The 22,096-nt window shown below is 43.5% G+C and overlaps 1 protein-coding gene across 3 annotated transcripts in view; it reads left to right on the top strand.

Annotated features, from left to right (window-relative positions):
• Positions 1-9,159: 9,159 nt before the first annotated feature.
• The window catches only part of TTC7A (tetratricopeptide repeat domain 7A), a 317,709-nt gene continuing 304,772 nt past the window's right edge, over positions 9,160-22,096 (top strand). For all 3 annotated transcript variants that reach the window (XM_089529137.1, XM_089529136.1, XM_089529135.1), the window contains exon 1: positions 9,160-9,394. In XM_089529137.1, the coding sequence (XP_089385263.1) occupies positions 9,160-9,394 (235 nt within the window). The remainder of the gene's footprint in view (positions 9,395-22,096) is intronic.

The following is a 22,096-nucleotide window of genomic DNA, read 5'->3' as shown; positions in this document are numbered from 1 at the left end:
CTTCTCCGTTCCCCCCTCCCTCCTCGTAATCGCGCGCCGCCTCTTCCTCCGGCCTTGTGACGTGGCTTTACTCATTCCTGAGACTCCGCCGGTCCCTTCGCCTCTGGTGCTGATAGGCTCAGCCACGCTTCAGTCATTCGAGGCGGACCTGAGCTAGCCAATCGCAGTACAGGGTTTATTTAAGACCCGCCCTCTCTCATTTTGTCATGAGAGCTGGCGCTCAGTGATTCCCAAACTCTGGTTCTCCAGGGTTTTTTTGGACTTCATCTCCCAGAAGCCTCAGCCATCTTGGCCAAGGCTCTGAGATTCTGGGAGTTGAAGTCCAAAATTACCTGTAAGGCCAGAGTTTGGGCATCCCTGTCTAGGGCCCCTAGAGCTGCATCCACACTGCAGAAATAATGCAGTTTGACACCGCTTTAACTGCCCTGGCTCAATTCTAGGGGATTCTGGGAACTGTAGTTTTCTGAGACATTTAGCCTTCTCAGTCAGAGAGTTTTGGTGCCACAATGAACTGCAAATCCCAGAATTCCATACCATTGAGCCTTGGCAGTTAACAGTGTTGTCAAACTGGATTATTTCTCCAGTGCTGATGCATCTTATGTTGGCTCTGGCCCTGTGCATGTGTAGCAGTCTAGAATGTTAGCATTTTGAGTTTTGTGTCTCCCATAAAAAGAGAGAGACGCAAGTCTCAAAAATGCTCACATCTGCACTGCAGAAATAGTGCAAGTTGACAATACTTTAACTGCCACGGCTCAGTGCTATGGAATCCTGGGATTTGTAGTTTTGTGAGATATTTAGCCTTCTCTGTCAGAGAGCTCTGGTGCCGCAACAAACTACAAATCCAGAAATCCATAGCACTGAGCCATGATAGTTAAAGCGGTATCAAACTGCATTATTTCTCCTGTGCAGATGCAGCCTTCGAAAAACGCAGTGCATCCTGATCCTCATGGATGTTTTAGTCAAGTGAATGTTGGACAAGTAGGTTACACACTCTCAGCCTCAGGGGAAGGCAATGGCAAACCTCCTTTGAACAAATCTTGCCAAGACAAACCCATGATAGGTTCGCCTTAGGATCGCCATAAGTAGAGAAAGATTTGAAGGCATACAACAACAAAAATCAGAACCAGTGTGGTGTAATGGTTTGAGTGTTGGACTAGGATTATGGAGACCTGGATTTGAATCCCACGCTGGGCCTTGGAAACCCAGTGAATGATTTTAAAGCATTGTCAAACCTTACATGCACTATTAGGGGAAAGAGAAAGAAAAATACCAACTATATCACTGGAATTAAGAATCGGGGTAAATCAGTTACATTATTCACAGCGTCACAATGATAAATTACCTGTTCAGAGTTTATATATTCCAATGCAAAATTCAAAAGCTGTGTCAGGAAACAAGTTCCCTGGGAAAAACTAAAATCTGGAGATACAACAAAGAGTCTTGCGGCCTGTTAAAGGTTAATCAAGTTGTATTTGGCATAAACATATGTAGATTCCAAGCTGCTTCATCAGAGACAAATCTGGAATACATTTTGAATTATGTAAATACAGAGGTATCTGTTTTGTGAAGGCAATTTCGGTTTGCAAGCTTCGTTCTGCAGCTGAGAGTTGCTCTTGGGTTTTTAAAATGGCTGAGAATGGAATTTCCTTCATCAAGAACCGTTGTAGTGGCAGAAGCAAATGTGCAGATAGTAGGGACATATAAATCGAGAAATAGAATTTAAAGGCAGAAATTTTCCTTCTTGAACCTTATAGTTGTTTGCAGATATTCCTTGCAGCTACTCAGTCATGGGCCACAATCCTTCATGGCATAATGCAGATCCTCCAGCTGTTCAAGTTTGGCAGGGACAATCCTAACTAATCCTTTGTCCCATTTTATTCAGCTGCTTTGAAGAATGTCCCAGCATCTTTCTCCTCCTACGACTTTCCTCCTTTGTCCCCAGCATATTTCCATTGGTGCAAAAATAGTTTGTACAGTACTCAAACTCAGTAGGGGGAAAAGGGAGGAGTGGGCAAAATCTTGCCCTTTCCTGTAGATTCAGGCAGAAGCAAACTGCTGCAGCAGAGTGACCAGGTGTCATAACCACAAAGGAGGACAAGGCAACATAAAATGGAGGACATTAAAAAATGAAAACTAAAAATACTAATATAAATATAAAACCATTTCATATGTTTTATTTACAGCTATATTGTATATACAGTATTTTATTATGTACTCACCAATATTTTTCTGATAAACTTGTCTTCATTTAAATGCCTCATTGCCTTACAATATACCTATGGAACTCTGACCAATGCAAATGCTTAAAATTGAACTTTACCAGCAAAAAAACCAAGGCTGAATCTATATTTTCATTATTCATTTTATATATACATTAGTGCTGAAATTAAGGGGGAAAACTCTCTCAACATTCGTATTGTGCCTAGTCATGCTCAAAATGGAGGACATTTTCGAATTCCTCCAGGATAGAAGGTTGAAATGTAAGACATATCCTGGAAAAGAAGGCTGTCTGGTCACCCTGTGCTGCAGCCTCTTCTAGCTTGTATTGGATGTTATTCCTCCTGAATGTATTTTGCCATCTTGACTGCACTTGGATGTCGCTGAGCCACGTGTCCCGGTTTTCATCTGTGAAATGTTGGAGTGTATAGCAATGTAGTAGTTTATGTGTGCAACTACGCTACACCATTTACCACTACTATCCAGACCTCCTGTAGAACCTCTGAAGCCCCTCTACATGGCTATTCTGTGGCTGATGCGAGGGGGACTGGAGAAGTATCTGGTTGTGTCCCTGTAGTCAGGTGCAGAGTATTGCACCACATCATGCCCTGAGGTGTACCGGGGTCCTCTAGAAGTCTCATAGTCAGACACTTCCATAGAGTTAATCACACTAGCACAAATAATATGTGCAAATCAGATTATTTTCTCTTGGAGCTGCTCTAGATCCAACACGTTAGTACCACACATACCAATTTGAAAGTGATCTGGTACTGTCATCCAGTCCAAACCTTGCCTCAGGCCGAAGCCAAATCAGCACTACTATGCTGTCGCTTTTTACTTGGGGCCATCACAATTGCTGTTGTACCTGCCAAGCACCTCTCTGGATAGATGCTGTTGACATATCACTTGTCCTGGCATCAGATTGATCGCTTCTCCCATCATTGATCATTGTTGATCATTGATGGCTGGGCACTTGTGCTGGAGGGAGTGCTTGCTTGGGAAGGTGGTGTCAGTGGAGGACCTTAGGAGAAAGGAACCTTTTCTTTCTTTCTTTCTTTCTTTCTTTCTTTCTTTCTTTCTTTGCAACAATTGGTTGGGCTCAGAGCAGGTAGCAAGTAATACTTGCTTCAAAAAAACAGTGATTGTTGCCACTCATCCAAATCCAGCCTGATCCAGGTGTCCGCGTAGCAACTGCTAGCAAAACACCACAAGAACTGGATTCATCATGGAACTGGCCTTAATTTTTATAAACAGATTGTGGTGGATATAGGATGAGTCTGGGGGTTTGGGCTACTACAGACAAGTGGCAAGATTCTTTCCTCTCCACCTCAGTCCACTACTGGGACATGCTTGCTTCTACTCTGGGGATGGATCAAGAGAGAGGAAAGAGCAAGAAGAGAAAGAGGGGAAAAAAGTTCCTGTCTCAGGTGAGAGAATCAGAGTTGCTAAAGGGTATTGGCACAAAGCAAAAACCCTCTTGGTTGCTGGGCCCACGCTTTCATGGCTCAGCCTACTATCAGCTAACCCTCCACCAAGTACAGGATGGTGCTTCAATGATACAGTTAGGTACAGGAGGGACTTTTGGTTATTGCAGAGAAAAGGGAATACCAACCTCTTTAGTATCTAAAAGTAGGTATACACACATGTAAGGCTTTCCTAATCCTGGGCATGTCACTAAATGGATGTCTATCCTTATTTGCAATTGCCGCTTTTTCCTGCCCATCTGCTCTGGCCCTAAGAAACTTGCCTTTAAATAATTAACATTTGCAGGAATTTGCTTCGGGTTCCAATTTCCCTGCACTGAATAGTCCTGTCCATCAAAGCCGCTTTTGCTCCATGTGTCTTCCTCTAAGTAAGTAATTGAGTTGTGTTATTTAAAATTGTGGGACTCTGCGGAATAATGAAAGTAATAGAGCAGCAAGTGTGACTAAACAACCAGTTAAGGCTGATACACCTCCCATAGACAGCCTAATCACAGTTATTCATGGTCTGATAATGTTCTATGTAGTGTGATACATGTGAGGCTGCCACTGGATATGATTTGGAAAGTACAGTTAGCACAGGATTCAACAGCTAGGTGGTTAATTTGGCCACACTTGTCAGTTTTAAATCAGTGTTTCCTGTTTCATTACTAGAAGCAACTTAATGTGCTGGTTTTCTTTTTTCCATAGCTCAGCACAGATCAGAAAAAAGAGGCAGCCAAACAAGAGCTGCCTCCTTCCACAGGACCGTTTAGATTAAGGTTGCATCCGACTGCAGAAATGATCCAGCTTGACACCATTTTAACTGCCATGGTTCAATGCTATGTCATTTTGCAAGACATTTAGCCATTTCTGTTAGAGAGCTCTGATGCCACAATAAACTACAATTCCCAGAATTCCATACCATTGAGCCATGGCAGTTAAAGTGGTGTCAAACTAGAGTATTTCTGCAGTGCTATTATCCTTTTTATTATCAGGTCAAAATGTCTCCATTCACTCTGACTTTGTGGGATGTTACATTTTACTGATGGGCTGATAAAATGCTTGTCTACTGCTAACTTAATCTATTATTTTCATTACATTTTTATTGTTACTGTTATCTTTTTCTAACATTTGGTAAACTGTTATTGTAAAACTAAATTGCCTAAACTGAAAACATGGCAAACATAAAAAAGAAGTTACAGAAGCAATTGTGAATTGTTTTGAGATTATTATTATTATTTTAAATGAAGAGCAGTATACATTGCTTTTACATTTATTAAGCATACCCACAGTTGTGGGTATGAAGCAGAATGTACTGTAATAGGATTCAGAAAGATGCAACTCTTCACCTTCACCCTAACTCTTCTTCAACTGGTTTATGGATATTGCCATTTCTAATGTCAGTTTTGTGTTCATTAATCCTCTTGTATAAACACTCACCTGTTTCTCCAATGTAGAGTGTAGATGAGCATTGCTGGCATAGGATGGCATATATCACATTGGAGGAAGAGCAAGTAAATGTACCCCTGTGGGCGATGGTATTGGCTCCTGTAATATTACTCCCAGAATAGATGTGGGGACAGAGTTGGCATCTGAGTTTGTGGCAGGGTCTTATCCCTGTATTACTATCCACATTGTGTATTCTATTGTAAATGAGTACGTAATTGTTTAAGATTTGGAGGCTGTGTAGACCAATAAAGGCCTACCTCCCAGAGCTTTTGAGAGGGATGTGTCAGTATCGAGAGAACTGGTTGTAGGTTCTTGATGATGTGTTTGGAGTTTATCACACGGGAGGAATTTCTCTTAATTTCGAATGAAAAGAAAGTGGGGCCAGAACGCATTCATGTGAATTTGCTAGTTCAGCGAATTTATGTGAATTCGAATTGCATTTGAAATGACTTCCCATTGCTCAAAAATAGCTTGCCATTGGCTGAAATTGCGTGCGGTAGTCTATCACGCAATAACGTTAAACCCCAAGATTGCATTCGGATTGCCATTGGATTATACTTCCACTTTCCCTTGTCTGATAATCTCCTTTGAGTGGTCTCAGCTGGGGACTGTAGGTGACCACTAGGGGGATTCTATCATTCTGTGTTTTTGGTCAGTCTTGCAGTAAATGGTTCTTGGGCAGTAATTTTGCTTGTCCGTTTATTTCTTTATCTCCTTGGGTGAGTATTGCTGTTTGAGAAATGCTTGTTGTAAATCCAAGAGCATTGAGTCTCTGTCTTCTGAGTCGAAGCAGATGCAGTTATATCAAAAGGCTTTTCTGTAGACAATAGATTTGGTAGTGTGCTCTGGGTGGAAACTGAAGGCAGGTAAGTACGTGATAGAGCATGGTGCTTAGACACCCTTTGTGTAATTCCACAGTGGCAACAACAACAACAAAAAAGAATTTGTTGTGTGGATTGTTCTAGGCTCAGGTTGATGGCAGGGTGGCAGATGTTGAAATCCTGGTGGCACTTCTTAAGTGATTGCTTCCCAAATTGACCAAATTATAAAGGTGACATAAAAAAAACCTGTAGGTAGAGGAGAAATTTTAGGGCGCATGTACTGAGGAAGTGATGTTTGCTTACTGTAGTGCTATGTGGGTGCCCATGGTAGTGCCACTGACTTGAAGGTACATATTATTTCCCATAGTGAAGTAGTTACAAGTAAGTACAAAGTGGCAGAGTTTTGTGGCTAGGTCTGCTGTAACTCCATTTGGGATGGTATTATTGATGGCTTGTAGTCGTGTGGGATGTTGGTGTATAGGGATTTCACATCTATAGTGACTAGGATGGCGTTTTCTGAGACGTTGTGGATGGCATATATTTCCCTTAGGTTTATGGCTTGAGAACTGAATCCATATGTCCAGATGTCCCAACATTATGCAGTGATTCCCAAACTCTGGTCTTCCATTTGTTTTGGACTTCAGCTTCCAGAAGTCTCAGCTATCTTGGGAGATGAAGTCCAAAAAACCTGGAAGACAAGCATTTGGGAATCACTGACTCTACTGCTTGATACGTCTTCCTGGATTGCCTTGTTTGTGCATTTTGGGTAGTAAATAGAAGATGCCCATTTGGCTCCTGGTGTGTGTCTATTTGAATTTGATTCTATGCATCAGTGGAGAATTCTCTGAGTAATATTCAGATATTTATCAGTCTGATTTTTAGCGAGGATTCTGTAAAATGTTGTGGTGGACAGTTAGTTGCCTCTCAGCCTTTAAGGTGCCACAAGACTCTTGGTTCTGTTGGGCAGATTGATAAATATCCTTTCCCCTGCCAAAGATCCCTCTCTTGCTTCTCATGTCTAATGCAGATCTTTCTATGGCACTCATGAGCAGTGCACAGAATTTTGTAGTGACTCTGGGGATATTTAGAGGTCAGACATATCAGAGGGATGCATACATTTAGGTGTGTGTTCCACAGGGTACAAAAGTGTCTTCTTACAGATTCTTTGTGCAGGTTTTTCTGCTTTGTTCTTTTTAGAAGGCATCACTCCCTCTATCCTTTTCAGCCCAGACCGGTTTGGAAAAGCAGCCAACAGTGCAATGTACACAAAGTATGATGATCATAGCGAAGTCAGGTCCTTGACAATTGAATGAAACACTCCAGATTCTAGGCAATTCCCTCTAAAGGGAGAGGGCAAAAGGAACGGAAGAGGGACTCAGTAGCTGATGCTATAGATGGTAAAGCAGCTCCTCTGTTGTGTATTAGGTTAAGGCTTGCCTAATGTTCCAGCTCTCAGAACTGTAGGAAGGCCCACTCTTCATCTTCATGCGGAGTATTAATAATGATGAAAAACAACAAAGAACCTACAGAACTTTTCATCTTATGCTTTATAATAAATTTGTCTTTAGATGCACAGGACTCAAGGTTTTCTGCTGCAACAGACTCTTTTGGAAATAAATGGTGAGAATTGTAGGAGGATACTGTTGGCCTTAGTAATAAATCCCATTTATTGTTTTATTCCCCCAATCCCTTATTTTGAGTTTTGGGTAAAAGAAAGAAGGTCCCATCAACCTTAGCTAGCAGCTAATATTGAAGAATGATGGGAGCTGCTCTCCAGGAAAATCTGAAACAGCACGTTTTATTGCCTCCCCTGATGTAAGATGTGATGTGAGTTGTCTGGTTACCCTGGGTTTGGTGGATTTTGGATGTTATTGTACCTTCTCTCCTGGACAGTCTCAGGAACAGGGTGACCAGATGCCCTCCTTTTCTTGGACAAGTCCTCCATTTCAACCTTCTGTCCAGGAGTTATCCCCAAATGTCCTCCATTTGGAGCCTGACTAAGAAGCATGCATTTATATTTCTAGGAATGTTTTGAGCATCTCTTGGTCTTGTCCTCCCTTTTTCTGGAAGGCCCTACCTTTTGCGCTGCCATCTCCTCCTTCGCGCTTAGGCTGCCTGGTCATCCTCTCCATACAGGAGGACAAGGCACCTCCCAAAATGTAGGACATTCCAGAAAATTGCAGGACATGACCAAATAAAGGCTAAAAACACTCACTAAAAGGTAAATTCCTGCTTCTGAGGACATGTGGGAATTCCTCCTGGAAAGAAGGTGGAAATGGAGGACATGTCCTGGAAAAGGAGGACATCTGGTCCCCCCTGTGTTGGGTGGATTTGGGATATTACTTCTTTCCTCAACAATTTGGGGAACAGAGCACAGGGCTCCCTTATCCCTCTTGGCACACGCCTGGCTCACTCCTGGGTTGTGTGTGTATGAATGAGTGTGTGTGTGTGTGTGTGTGTGAGTGCATATGAGTGTGTGAATATGAATGTACTTGTGTATCTGGGTGTGAGTGTGTATAAGTGTGTGTATGAGTGTGTGTGTGTGTGTGTGTGAATTAGTAAATGAGTGTGTGAATGTGTGCATATATGAGTGTGTGTATGTGTGTGTCTGAATGAAGGGATGTCATATTGAGGAGCGAGCAAGCTTGTTTTCTGCTGCTCCAGAGACTAGGACCTGGAGCAATGGATGCAAGCTGCAGGAAAAGAGATTCCGCCTCAACATTAGGAGGAACTTCCTCATGGTAAGGGCTGTTCGACAGTGGAACAAACTCCCTCGGAGTGTAGCGGAGTCTCCTTCCTTGGAGGTCTTTAAACAGAGGCTGGATGGCCATCTGTCGGGTGCTTTGATTGAGAGTTCCTGCATGGCAGAATGGGGTTGGACTGGAGGCCCTTTTTGGGGTCTCTTCCAACTCTACGATTCTATGACTCAAGGAGTGCATGTATGAGTGTGTGTGTGTGTGTGTGTGTGAGTGACTGAGTGTGTGGGTGTGTGTTGCACAGCTGCCCAGGGGCTGAACCTGCGGAGGAGGCGGAGTGGTGGAGTGCCTACTCTGCTGCTGCCCATGCTCAGGGGAGGGAGCGAGGAGGGCAGGGAGGGAGGGAAGCCCTGCTGCTGCTGCTGCCGCTGCCGCTCCTCCCGAGGCCTGCCTCTGCCTCTGCCTCCTCCAGGGACTTCCCGGTTGCTGCTCTCCAGAGCTGCTGGGGAGAAGATGGCTGCGACCAAGGGCTCCTCTCCCTTCCACCTGAGGTCTGCGGCGGAGGAGGGAGCGCTGGAGCTGCTGCGGGCGAGCGGCCAGTGGGAGAGGCAGCTGGCGGCGGCCGGGAGGCTCAGGGCTGCCGCCTCCTCGGCTCCTCAGCCCCGCCGCCGGGGCCCCAAGGCAGAAGCCAAGGCAGGAGCCAAGGCAGCAGCCGCGGAGGGGCCAGGCATGGCCCTCGGGGCCAGAGGTGAGCCAGCAGCAGGCCAGACACAGGGAGCCCCAGGGAAGCCACGTCACCAGCCAGGGAAACCCCCGGCTGCCCTTGGGAGGGAGGGAGGGAGGGAGGGAGGGAAGGCAGTCACACTCTCTCAGCCTCCCAAACTCTCCCTGCCTTCTGGTGGTGCTGTGACACACACACACACACACGCACGCACACACAATTTATATAGTGTTTTGCTGTAACAAAGTAGAGAGCTTTTGTTGTGGTAGCGCGTGCTCACACAACCTGTAGTGTTTTTGTTGTTGTGCGCGCGCACACACACACACACACAACTTTAAGTGTCTTATTGCAAAAACTTGTAGAGTTTTTGTTGTTGCTGTGCACACACACACACACAATTTGTACTGGTGTTTTTTGTTGTGCGCGTGCACACACAACTGGTCGTTTTTTGTTATAGTGGGCGCACACACAACTTGTGTTTTTGTTGTAGTTCACACACACACACAACTTGTAGGTTTTTTTGTAGTGCGCACACACACAACTTGTAGTGTTTTGTTGCAACAACTTGTAGTGTTTTTATTGTAGTGCACACACAAAACTTGCAGTGTTTTTATTGCTGTAGTGCACACACACACGCACGCAACTTGTAGTGTTTCGTTGCCACAACTTGTACAGTTTTTGTTGTTGTGCGCACACACAACTTGTAGTGTTTTGGTGTTGCTGCACACATCTACACCGTGTCGGTCTTTTCTGCAACACCTTGTAGTAGTGTTTTTGTTGTGCCCACACAGCAAAACATGTGCTGTTTTTTGTGTTTTTGTTGTTCTAGTGCACACATACAACAACAACAACAACAACAACAAGAAGGCAAGCCTGTCACAGGGTTTCCCTGGGAAATTTCTGACTTGTGGAGAATCTGCTACCTTTCTTTTTTAAAAGGCTTTTTGGCAAGTTTCAGCCTCTCTCTTGAGGCTGAGAGAGTGTGACTTGCTTAAAGTCACCCAGTGGGTTTCTATGGCTGAGCCAGTGTCCAGCGCTGAAACCACTGTACCATGCTGGCCCTCAGAGGTGCATCTAGACTGTAGAAACGATGCAGTTTGACACCACTTCAAGAGCCATGGCTCCATCCTACAGAAATCCCAGGATGGGTAGTGATGTGGGGCACCAGGACTCCTTGTCAGAGAAGGCCCAAAACTACATAAAACTACAAATCCCAGGATTCCGTAGGCTGGAGCGAGGGCATTTAAAGCGGTGCCAAACGGCATTATTTCTACAGTGCAGATTCATCCTTCAGAGAGCCAGCCGTGCCACTGCTTTCTTCTGAGGCTGAGAGAGTATGACTTGCCTAAAATCACCCAATGGGTTTCCATGGCTGAGCAGGGATTCAAACCCTGGTCCGAGACTCAAAAAACAGATTATTTGAGAATTGTTGGATTGCTGTTTTGTTGATAGGTTCTCTAAGGCTGCATCTGCACTGCAGAAATAATCCAGTTTGACACCACTTTTAACTGCCATGGAATTCTGGGAACTGTAGTTATGTGAGACATTTAGCCTTCTCTGTTAGATACCTCTGGTGCCACAACAAACTATTCTATAGTATTGAGCCACCATTGAGCAAAGTGGTATCATATTGGATTATTTTTGCAGTGTGGATGCAGCCGAAGGAGTGCTTTCATGGCAGCACATGAATAGAGAAATTCAGAGCTCGATTCAGCTGTATAAATAGGAGTTCACTTCCCCCACAGATCATTGGGGAGGACAGGGTTCAAATGTCCACTCAGGCCTGGAAACCCACTGGGTGACCTTGGGCAAGTCACATTCTCTCAGCCTCAGAGGAAGGTAATGGGAAATGCCTTCTGAATTCATCTGGGTATGTTTGGCCTGGGGAAGAGAATGTCAAGAGGTGACATGATAGCCCTGTTTAAATATTTGAAGGGGTGTCATATTGAGGAGGGAGCAAGCTTGTTTTCAGCTGCTCCAGAGAATAGGATCCAGAGCAATGGATACAAGCAACAGGGAAAGAGATTCCGCCTCAACATTAGGAACAACTTCCTGAAAGTAATACTGTAGTTGTCTGGCAGTGAGAATACATTGCCTCAGAGTGTGGTGGAGTCTCCTTCTTTGGAGGTTTTCAAATAGAGTCTGGATGGCCTTCTGTCGAGGGGTGCTTTGATTGTGAGTTCCTGCATAGCAGGGGGTTGGGCTGGATGGCCCTTGGAGGTAACTTCCAACTATGATTTTATGAAATCTTGCCAAGAAACCCCTGTGATAGGTTCACCATAGAGTTACCATAAGCTGGTAATTCGAAAACACACAACACCTTTCCCAAATGCAGCAGGACTAGATTGCCACATTTTGAAGTATGCAAAGTATCTAAAGCTGGTCTCCACCCATAAGATGATTTAATAGTTTGTTATTGTGTACCTTCAATTTGTTTCTGATTTATGACAACCCTAAGGTGATCCTATCATGGGGTTTTCTTGGCAAGATTTGTTCAGAGGGAGGATGCCCTTGCTGTCCTCTGAGGCTGACAGGGTGAGATTTGTCCAAATTTACGCAGTGGGTTTCCATGGCTGAGTGGGGATTTGAACCCTCTTGGTCTTTAAATAATCCAGGTTGACACTTTAATTATCATGGCTCAATGCAATGGAAGTCAGGGAATTGTAGTTTTGGGAGTCATTTAGCCTCCCCTGTCTAAGAGCAATGGTGCCACAACAAACTACAATTCCCTGAATTCTATAGGGTTGAGCCGTGGCAGTTAAAGTAGTGTCAACCTGGATTATTTCTGCATGTGGATGCAGCCATAGGGAGTCTAAAATTAATGTTAAGAACTAAAGTGACCAATTAATAGAATTATGGGAGATTAAAATTACTTGACAGTGAGGGTTCTTTGATGGTGGAGTACATGGAGGTGGACTCTTCTTCGTCCGAGGTTTTTAAACAGAGGTTACATGGCCACCTCAGAAAGGTGCTTCAGACATGGATTCTATGGGGTTGACTAGATGACCCTTGGGTTCCCTTACGCCTCCACGATTCCAGATGCAACACCTGTGTGTCTTGCCACTCCCTGTGGCTTTATAATACATGTTATGACAGATGTTCAATCATTGCTTAGGGATGCTGGGAGGAGCAAGGTTTTGGCTACTTCACCTTTTGGAGAGATCCCAAGTTGGCCCAGGTGCTGCACCTCTGTGTCCTCTTCTGTGAGATCATTCACAGAATGATCTGGTTTGACACCGCTTTATTGGCCATGGCTCAATGCTATGGAGTTCTGGGCTTTGCCCTGGTGTCACAATCAACTACCATGCCCAGAATTCCATAGCATTGAAAGTATTCTCAAACTGGATTATTTCTAAAGTGCGGATGCAGCCTGTCTCTGGCACTGCTAACAGACATGGTCAGTCCTCTCATTAGGCAGAGTGAGGCAGCCGTCCCAGCCAAGACATGTTATTTAATTTGTTATGAATATAGTTTTACCTGCATTCTGAGTACAGTTGGCCCTCTGTATCTACAGATTCTTTACCCACGGATTCAACTGTCCAGGGCTTGAAAATATTGCAAAAAGATATAAATTCCAAAAAGCAAACATTGATTTTGCCGTTTTGTATAAGGGAAAGCATTTTACTGTGCCATTGTATTTAATGGGACTGGAGCATCCATGGATTTGGGTATCCACAGAGAGTCCTGGATTCAAATCCCAGCAGATGCACTTGGGCAAGAGGCATTTTCTGTTCTGCTTCAGGCCCTAAAATGTCTTAGGACAGCCCTGGCAATGAAGGTGAAAGGAGTGGATTTGGTTCAGAGAAGTAACCATTGGCTGACTTTGTAATAGAGAGAGATCAAATGCAGCAATACAAAATAAAGGAGTATAGGATGATTCGCAAGCGAGCATGGTGTAGTGGTTAGAATGTAGGACTAGGACTCTGCAGATCGGGGTTCAATTCCTCGCTCTGCCATGGAAACCCACTGCATGACCTTGGGCGAATTACACTCTCTCAGTTGCAGGAGACCCAATGATAGGCCTTAGGTTTGCCATAAGTTGGAAACGATTTGAAGGCACATAATAACAAAGCTGGAAACAACATGAAGGCACAAAGCAATATAATATTGTTTATATTATTATATATTATTATAATATTTATATTATTATAATATTATTATAATATATAGTATTTCACAAATAGAATGATTTAATTTAAAGTTGACGAACCTGAATGAGGGGGTGAAAGTCTAGTCACTTTCTCTGTCTTGCAACTCTGACTTATTTTTTTATAAAGCAGTAATCTCATGATCCTTATCCCACGATCCTTGATCTCTCCTTTTTAGTTTCTGGGTTGTTTGAATCTGTTTTTGTTGCAAAACCCTGAACAAAGAGAAACAGAGCAGTTTGTGATAAGTGTTCTTTTCAACATATATCCATGATGTATACAAATGGATAAGGCGACTTGTCAGCCTTCCCCAACCTCCAGATGTGCTGGACTGCAACTCTAATAATCTGTAGTCTCTCTGATGGGAACTGTAGTCAAACATATCTGGAGGACACCAAGCTGAGAAAATCTGTGCCAAGGAGTATTATTTTAAAGACAGAATTGGTGAGAGCTAAGCAGATATACTTTTTACCATCTTGTTCCATGGCAGGATGATTTTACATGATTAATATATGAACTCTGAAATCTTCCAGATTTTGTTCCCAGCTACGGCTTATTTGGCCCCAGAGAACCCTGGGCATAGTCCAAAGTTAAGCACTTTGTAACTATCCGATGAAGCTTTTGGTAGGAGATTCTGGACAAATAAAAAGAAATACTTTACCAAACAATACATTGTCACATTGTTAAACCATGGAATTTGCTATCAGTTTGTAGCAATGATCACCGAATCAGATACTTTCAAAAAAGAATTGGACAAAACCAGACAGGGGAGGGCTATCCGTGGCTCAGAGCCAAATGGCTAGTGCTGGCTTGGGTATTCTGGGACTTGTACTCCAAAACGGCAGCTTTCCCAAGCTTAGTAAGAGTTGATGGCTATATACTGTACAGTCAGCCCTCCATATCCATGGATTTTTTATCCACAGATTCAAGCATCCACGGTTTGAAAATATTTTTAAAAATATATCCCGTTGGCTCTCTGTATCCACAGATTTTTTTATCCATGGGTTCAAGCATCCATGGTTTGAAAATATTTTTTAAATATAGCAGTTCCCAAAAGCAAACCTTGATCTTGCCATTTTATATTAGGGGTACCATTTTACTGTGCCACTGTATGTAATGGGACTTGAGCAGCCATGGATTTTGGTATCCACAGGTATCCTGGAACCAAACTCAAGTGGATACCAAGGGCCTACTGTATTATCTCCAGCATCTCAATAGAACAAGCATGATGTAGTGACTTGAGTCTTGGACTAGGACTCTGTAGATTAGGGTTCGAATCCTGTGTCGGCCATGGAAACCCACTGGGTGACCTTGGGCAAGTCACACTCTCTCAGCCTCAGTGAATGGCAATGGCAAACCCCTTCTGAAGAAACTTGCCAAGAAAACCCCATGTTAGGTTTGCCTTTCGGTCACCATAAGTTGGAAATAACTAGAAGACACACAACAACAACAATCTCAATAGTAGCTGTTGAACAACATGAACAGGCAGATGTTATTATGCTAAAGTCTTTCTTGTGGACTTCCTGTGAGTATCTGGATGGTCTGTATATGAAGCAGGACAATGGAGTCAATAGGTATTTGGTGTGATCCTGAAGAACTTATTTAGACTTATTCCAAGCAGCATGCCTAGGACTGCAGCCACAAGGGAGTATTTGCACTGCACGGTTCTAGCACACTCATAACACTTTAATTAGTGTGGCATCATCCTGGGGGATTCCAGAGTTTGTACTTTGAGGAGATCCTTAGAATTTTCTAGTGCCACACCACTGGAGCTCTTCAGCAGAGAATTCCATGTAATTCATGAAACTACAAATCCCAGGATTCCATAAGCAGTTAAAACTGTGGCACCTAAAATGGTATTAAAGTGATGTAATTGCTTAGCGTGGATACATCCCTGGTTTTTGTTAAGACTGCTGGTACTTCCTAGGACTGCAGTTCTTTCATTGTCGAGGGAGTTATTTGAAAGGGGATGGGAAAGCTCAAGATTACTTTAGAGATGAGAGTCAGTCCGTAGTGGTTTGAGCATTGGACTATCACTGTGGAGACCAGGATTCAAATTCCCACTCTACCATGGAAATTCACTGTGGCAGGTTACAAACCGCCAAAAAATACGTATGGAATACGTATTAGGGTTAGGAAGGGGTGGTGCTTCCGCACCCCCCTAACCCTAGTACGTATTCCACACGTACAACATGGCGGCGCCCCTTCCACATGGGGGCCTCCATGTTTACGTATCGGACGCTGTGCGTCCGCACGTGTCGCGGCATCTATGACGTCGCGAGTCCGCCCCTGGCGCCTCGCGACGTCATAGAGGCGCTGCTTAAAGAAGCTCCATTTTGGAGTTTCTTTTTCGGTCCGTGCGGGAGCCGCGCGGTGTGGCTGCTGCGGCTCCCGCATGGAGCAAACGGCGGCGGCGGCAGACCGCCTCAAAGCAGCGCTTTATAACCCGCCTGTGTGACCTAGGGAAAGTCACATTTTCTCAGCATCAGAGGGCAAAGGCAAACCCCTTCTGAACAAATCTTGCCAAACAAACCCTATGATATGTTTGCCTTTTGTCATAGGCCAGAAATTATTTGAAGGCACACAACAACAGCTCTTATACTGTGGAGACAGTGTGGGGTAGTGGTTTGAGTGTTGGACTAGGACTCTGGAAGACCAGAGTTTGAATTCCTACTCGGCCATGGGAACCAAGGGCCCGAACAGACAGGCCAAAATAAAGGTGCTTCGGGTCACTTTGGAAGTATGATCTTAGGACTGGATCGTGGCTTTGGCGCGGCTTCCGGCCTCTTAGGCCACATGCATCATTTAAACAGCACACTTCCAAAGTGACCCAAAGCAGCTTTATTTTGGCCTGTCTGTTTGGGCCCTAAGTGACCAACTAGTCACACTCTCTCAGCCTAAGAGGAAGGCAATAGCAAAGTTCTTTCCTTCCTTCCTTCCGTCCTTCCTTCCTTCCTTCCGTCCTTCCTTCCTTTCTTTTTGTGGCAAATCTTGACAAATCTTGCCAAGAAAACCCCATGAGAAGGTCTCAGTAAGTCAGAGTCAATTTGAAAGCATATGACAACAACCAACTGTATACTACTCTGATACATTTCTGATCAAAGTGACAAAAGATTTCTTTATCCTATTTTATTGGCAGGATACTTGAGCTTGTAGCAGCTATCTGGCTTGCTGAAACTGAGATGCTGAAGCCTTTTCTGGTTCAGAGATTAATTGAAGGGAAAGGTTAAAACCTTTGCATGTCAGGTAGCAGTTAAAGGTCCTAGGGAAAACAGATGTCAGTTTTATTTGAGAGAGAAACAAAGAGGTGGGGTGATGGTGAGGATAAAGTGACTTATTTTCAGGCTTATCAGACAATCATTACAGGCTTACCTGAAGGAAGGTAATTTGGACTATGTTTGTACTAAGTCAGATCATGTGGGCCTCCTCTAGTAATTTTGGTACCCCCATCATTGAGACTGCTTTTTCCTTTTTACTCTGTTATTTGGGGAGAGGACTTTAATTTTAAAATTGCTTTGGAGTTGTTTTAATGCATTCAGACATACAATAAGAGTGTATGGGAGGGTATTATTATTGTCCCCATTTATTGATAAGCAAACTAGAGGCCAGGACCATATAAATGCCTAAATGCTTAAAATGATTGTTGCAAAGGCAGACCTCTGTGTTAACAGTCTATGCATCAGAAATTAGTTTTCTAGGCTTCTTTACATGTGAACATTTCCAGACAACTGCAGGATAGCTGTGTGTCCAGCCTACTTCACAAGGTTGTTGTAAGGATAAAACAAAGAGGAACAGAATCAAGAATGGTGCAATGAGCTCACTGGAAGACAGATGGGATATGAGTGTACCAAACAAATATGCCACCCACTAAAATCCATTTCAGATCTTTTTTAACTCTCCCATGGAAAGTCAATAATTGAGTCCTGGATGCTATTGTCATGTTTTTATTACCAGTGTAAATGAATTTTAAACCTATCTAGCTGAGGAATTCTGGGACTGTAGGGCCTGTGTAGCTACAAAACTCTTGGGCTGCATCTGCTCTGCAGAAATAATGCAGTCTGATACCACTTTAATTGCCATGGCTCAGTGCTATGGAATTCCAGGATTTGTATTTGATTGAGCTACTTAGTTTGCTGTGGCACTCAGAGACCTCTGGTGCCACAGCAAACTATAAATCCCTGGATTCCATAGCATGGCATCATGGCAGTTAAAGAGGTGTCAGACAGCATTATTTCTGCAATGGAGATGCAGTCTTAAACCTAATTGTTGACGCCTTCACAGAACTATTACTATTTCCATTTTAAACATTTATTCCACATCATCCTTTAGTAAGCCCAGTTGTTAGCACTCTGTGAGGAAAGAGTTAAACCAATTATTATATTTTCAAATTTGTTGTAAGCTTTTGACAGGTTAGTTCAGGAAGTGTTAATCTTTTTAAATGTTAGAGGTTTGTCTCTTCTTTTTAGGTTGTTGGTGTGCATTGGGAGGAGATTAGAACATGTGTGGAGATGATTCACGTTTTCACATCCTGTTAGATCAAATTTGTCTGCACAGTAGCACTAGTGAACAGAAAAGAAGAGAGGGAGCAGAAAGGAGAAATGATGTGGTCTTCAGCTTTTGAATTCATCATACGTACAGTTATGTGTCTCTTGGTTACATCTTAAACCACATTATAATTTCAATCTTAAAGAGAAAACCTTTCAGTAAGAAATAGCCATCCGGTATTAAGAGGTGGAAGAAATTACTCACAGGGTGCTAGCTTTTTCCTTCTAAAATATCTGTCTCAAGCCAGAGTCAGGGAGCCATATTTTCTCTGGAGGGGCTGTTCTGCCAGTTTTAAATTGGTTTGTGAGGCCTGTCAAAGAGTACATGGACACATTTTCCATACACGCATGTACCGGCACATGTTTACCTCTCTGTCTCTGACTTGCATGTTGCTGTGAGGGCTGGGGAAGAAAAATGAGCAGAAAGAAAATAAGGACAGCATCAAAGGGCCAGTCTACATGTAAGCTTGTTATGCCAATTGCTGTGGATTTTTGCATGTTTGTGTCAATGTGTGCCTTCACTTTCCTGGGCAAATTTGCATCTTTTTGCCCTCCCTCTGTTGAAAATGTACAGCCATGGGAATCTATGCGAACCCATGCCAGGTGGATGGACAGCCACCTGTTTAATAATGCACATCCTCATGGATACTCACAGATGTTCCTATAAAATCCACAAATCCTTTTTCAGTTGAGTTGATGGAGTTTGTTGCCCCCCCCCAAAACCTGAATTCCTCTGATTCCAGTGTAGCTGGATTGCAGTCTATTTGATTCCAATGAGGAATTTTTTTAATTGTGTAGACAAACACATAGTTGAAAAAGAAAAGAAAACAGAGGGAGAAAGCAATAAAAACTTCTGTCTGCTGCTCACAAAATGAGAATATGTTTTCATTTATTACTTGCTTAATAAGTTATGTTTTTCCTTTCCTCTAAATTTACTGAAGGGAGACCAGGGTTCAAATGCCAGCTCAGCCATGTAAACTTTGGGCAAGTCACATACTCTCAGCCTCAGAGGATGGCAATGGCAAACCCTCTCTGAAGAAACTTGCCAAAAAAACCCCATGATAGGCCTTAGGGTCACCATAAGTCGGAAATGACTTGAAGTCACATCACAACAGCAACAACAGCAACAAGAGAATACATGACTCTCCCCTCCACCTCATTTTATCTTCACAATAACCCTGTGTGGTAGGTCAGGTTAAGAGAAAAAGAGTGGGCCATGATCAAGGAGTATGTTTGGTTCAGTGAGGACTACTGCTCAGATTTCCCAAATCGCAGTCCAACACTGTAACTGTTAAAGTGTCTCCTCCTGGAACATCCTTCTTAAGATAAGAATTACTTTAAAAAAAACTGTACTCTTTATTTAAGAAGCTTGGGATAGCACATACAGTTTTCTCTTTTTATCATCACAGTAGCCCTGTGAGGAAGGTTTGGTCGATGGAGTGGAAGATTCATGACTGAGTAGGGATGCAAGCCAGGGAACTCTAACCACAGTATCACCAAAATGGTGAAAGGTCTGGAAGCCATGCCCTATGAGGAGAGACTTAAGGAGCTAGGTATGTTTGGCATGGAGAAGGAAGGTTAAGAGGTGCTATGATAGCGCTGTTTAAATATTTGAAAGGATGTCATATGGAAGAAGGAGTAAGCTTGTTTTCTGCTACTCCAGAGACTAGGACACAAAGCAGTGGATGCAGATTACAGGAAAAGATTCCACCTCAGCATTAGGAAGAACTTCTTGACAGTGACAACTGTTTAATAGTGGAACACACTCCTTCGGCGAGTGGTGGAGTCTCCTTCTTTGGGTTTTTTTAAGCAGCAGCTGGATTGCCATCTCTTGTGGGTGCTTTGATTGTGTATTCCTGCATGACAGGGGGTTGGACTGGATAGCCCTTTGGGGTCTCTTCCAACTGTATGATTCTATGATCACACTGTTGTGACTCTTCCAGTAGGCTTTGTGGTTGGGCTCACTTTGGAAAGGATTCAGAAGCTATAACAGATCCGGAACTTGGGGATTAGAGTTTTAAAAGATCCTCAATGAATGGCAAATAGTCTTGAATTTCACCATATGTGATGGCTTCCAATTGAGCTCTGGGCCCATTTCATCCTAGTGTTGGCCTTTCAAGCCCTCAATTATATGGGGGCAATCTAGGGGCTGCTCATAGCCACTAACTACCCTTTTTGCAGTCCACAGGGGTGTATGCCCTGCTTACTTTTACCTGAGGCAGAGAGCAGAACATTCTTTCACTGTTACTATTAACACTGTGGAAAGAACAATCTCAATAAGGATCCCTGGGGAAAGGATGGAATAGAAAGGCAGCTTCCTCCCCAGAGATCTAATATAGATCATTATTTCTCACCATTTGCTAGCAATGAAGAACAAGTTTCTGTATCATTTTTACCCAGATGTTGAGTACATGGATATGCATGTATGCAGTTAGGTGACTTTGTGAACAGCCTTCAGGCTGAAAATACTCTCTGTCCTTGCCTGAATTGGTACAAGTCCAGAAGCACTTTCACAGTACAGATTGATAGATTGATTGATTGATGAATTGAATGATGGATTGATTGATGGATGGATTGACATAATTTATGCCTATCTGTCTCCCAGCATGGGCCCCAAGGTGGCTTACAATGTAAGTTAAAACAAAATTCAGGCATACCTCAGTTAGCAAAGAAGCTTCTTTTTACAAAAAGTCTTTTTATGCCTGTGCATCCCCTCCTTCTTCCTTATCCTTTCTCTAGTTGGAAACTTTTTTAAGCAGCATTGGCACTAGGAAGATGGTGAAAGAGGGCTGGAGAAATGGTTGCAAGCTGGCTTGAATCCAATGTTGGGAAACAGATGGAATATAAAATAAATTAATAAAGAACTGTGAACTGTGTACTGTGAAAGGGCCCTGTTATCTAAAAGTTCTCTTGCTCTTATGTGTACCTGGCTTTTATTACTAGAGTTGTTCTCAATTTTTTCTCCCTCAGCTTCTTCAATGAGTGAATGAGGTCTGTTTGTGAGGAGCATTTCCTGTTTTTGAACTCATCTTATTGTGGTGCACTGACACATTGCCCCTCCTGACCTGAAGTGACTTGCTGCAAATGGCCACTGCATTATAAACAGGCAGTGTGCATTTATTTATTCTCCATCCCATTGCTGCTTGTTTGCAAAGAGGATATTTGGCTTTGCTGTGGGAACTCTTACTGAAGTCTAGCATTTTAGTACTTACTGAACTGTGTACCAGGCAGATTTTGGATTCCTGGCTGGAGGATTATTGCGGATTTCACAATTGGGAAAAATCAGTGATGGCAGGCAGACTTTCCTGAGAAAGAACTTGCTTAACCTTCACCTTCTATTATCCCCGACGCCTGGATCTTAGACATTATTCGTAGGGGTTATGCCCTTAAGTTCGAAGATTTCCTGCCCACTGGAGCTATTCTTTCCACCGTCCCCTCGGACACCCTTCTCAACAAAGTGTACACGTTCTTGACAAAAGGCGCCATTGAACCTGTAGATCCCTCTTAGGCTCGATACTGCTTTTCCCCCAAATATTTCACCGTCCCGAAAAGGGACTCTCTTGGTCTCAAGATCAATTTGGAAAAGTCAAATTTGACTCCTTTCAAACAAGTCAGATTCATTAGAACAATTCTCAACTCCGAGACTTCCATGGCATACCTGCCACAAGACAGGTTCCAGTCCCTTTGCTCAGCGGTCCAAGCATGCCTTCCACGGAGACGCATACAAGCTCATCTTTGCCTTTCTTCGGGACAGATACATCTCTCCATCCCAAGCGTCGGTTCCGACAGTCATGGAGTTCCTGATGTCCCTAGCAGACGCTGGACTCTGCTTGATTTCTATCAAGTGCTATCTCTCAGCCATCTATTCGCATTACCATTTCGAGGGCAGACCTTTTCTTTTCAAAGACCCTTTGGTAAAGAGGTTCCTCAGAGGGTTCAACAATCTCCATCCTCGGTACTGTCATGGCCAGCCAAGAGCAGGTCTCGGAGAATGAGGAGGAGGATGGGGTTCCTCCAGTGCAAGAGGTAATTGAGGC

The sequence above is a fragment of the Sceloporus occidentalis genome, unplaced genomic scaffold, assembly GCF_023333645.1.
Source record: "Sceloporus occidentalis isolate IW3139 unplaced genomic scaffold, rSceOcc1.0.p SCAF_6, whole genome shotgun sequence".
In the NCBI taxonomy this organism is placed as follows: domain Eukaryota; kingdom Metazoa; phylum Chordata; class Lepidosauria; order Squamata; family Phrynosomatidae; genus Sceloporus; species Sceloporus occidentalis.
The sequence above is the reverse complement of the archived record's forward strand: the minus strand, read 5'-3'. Positions and strand labels throughout refer to the sequence as shown.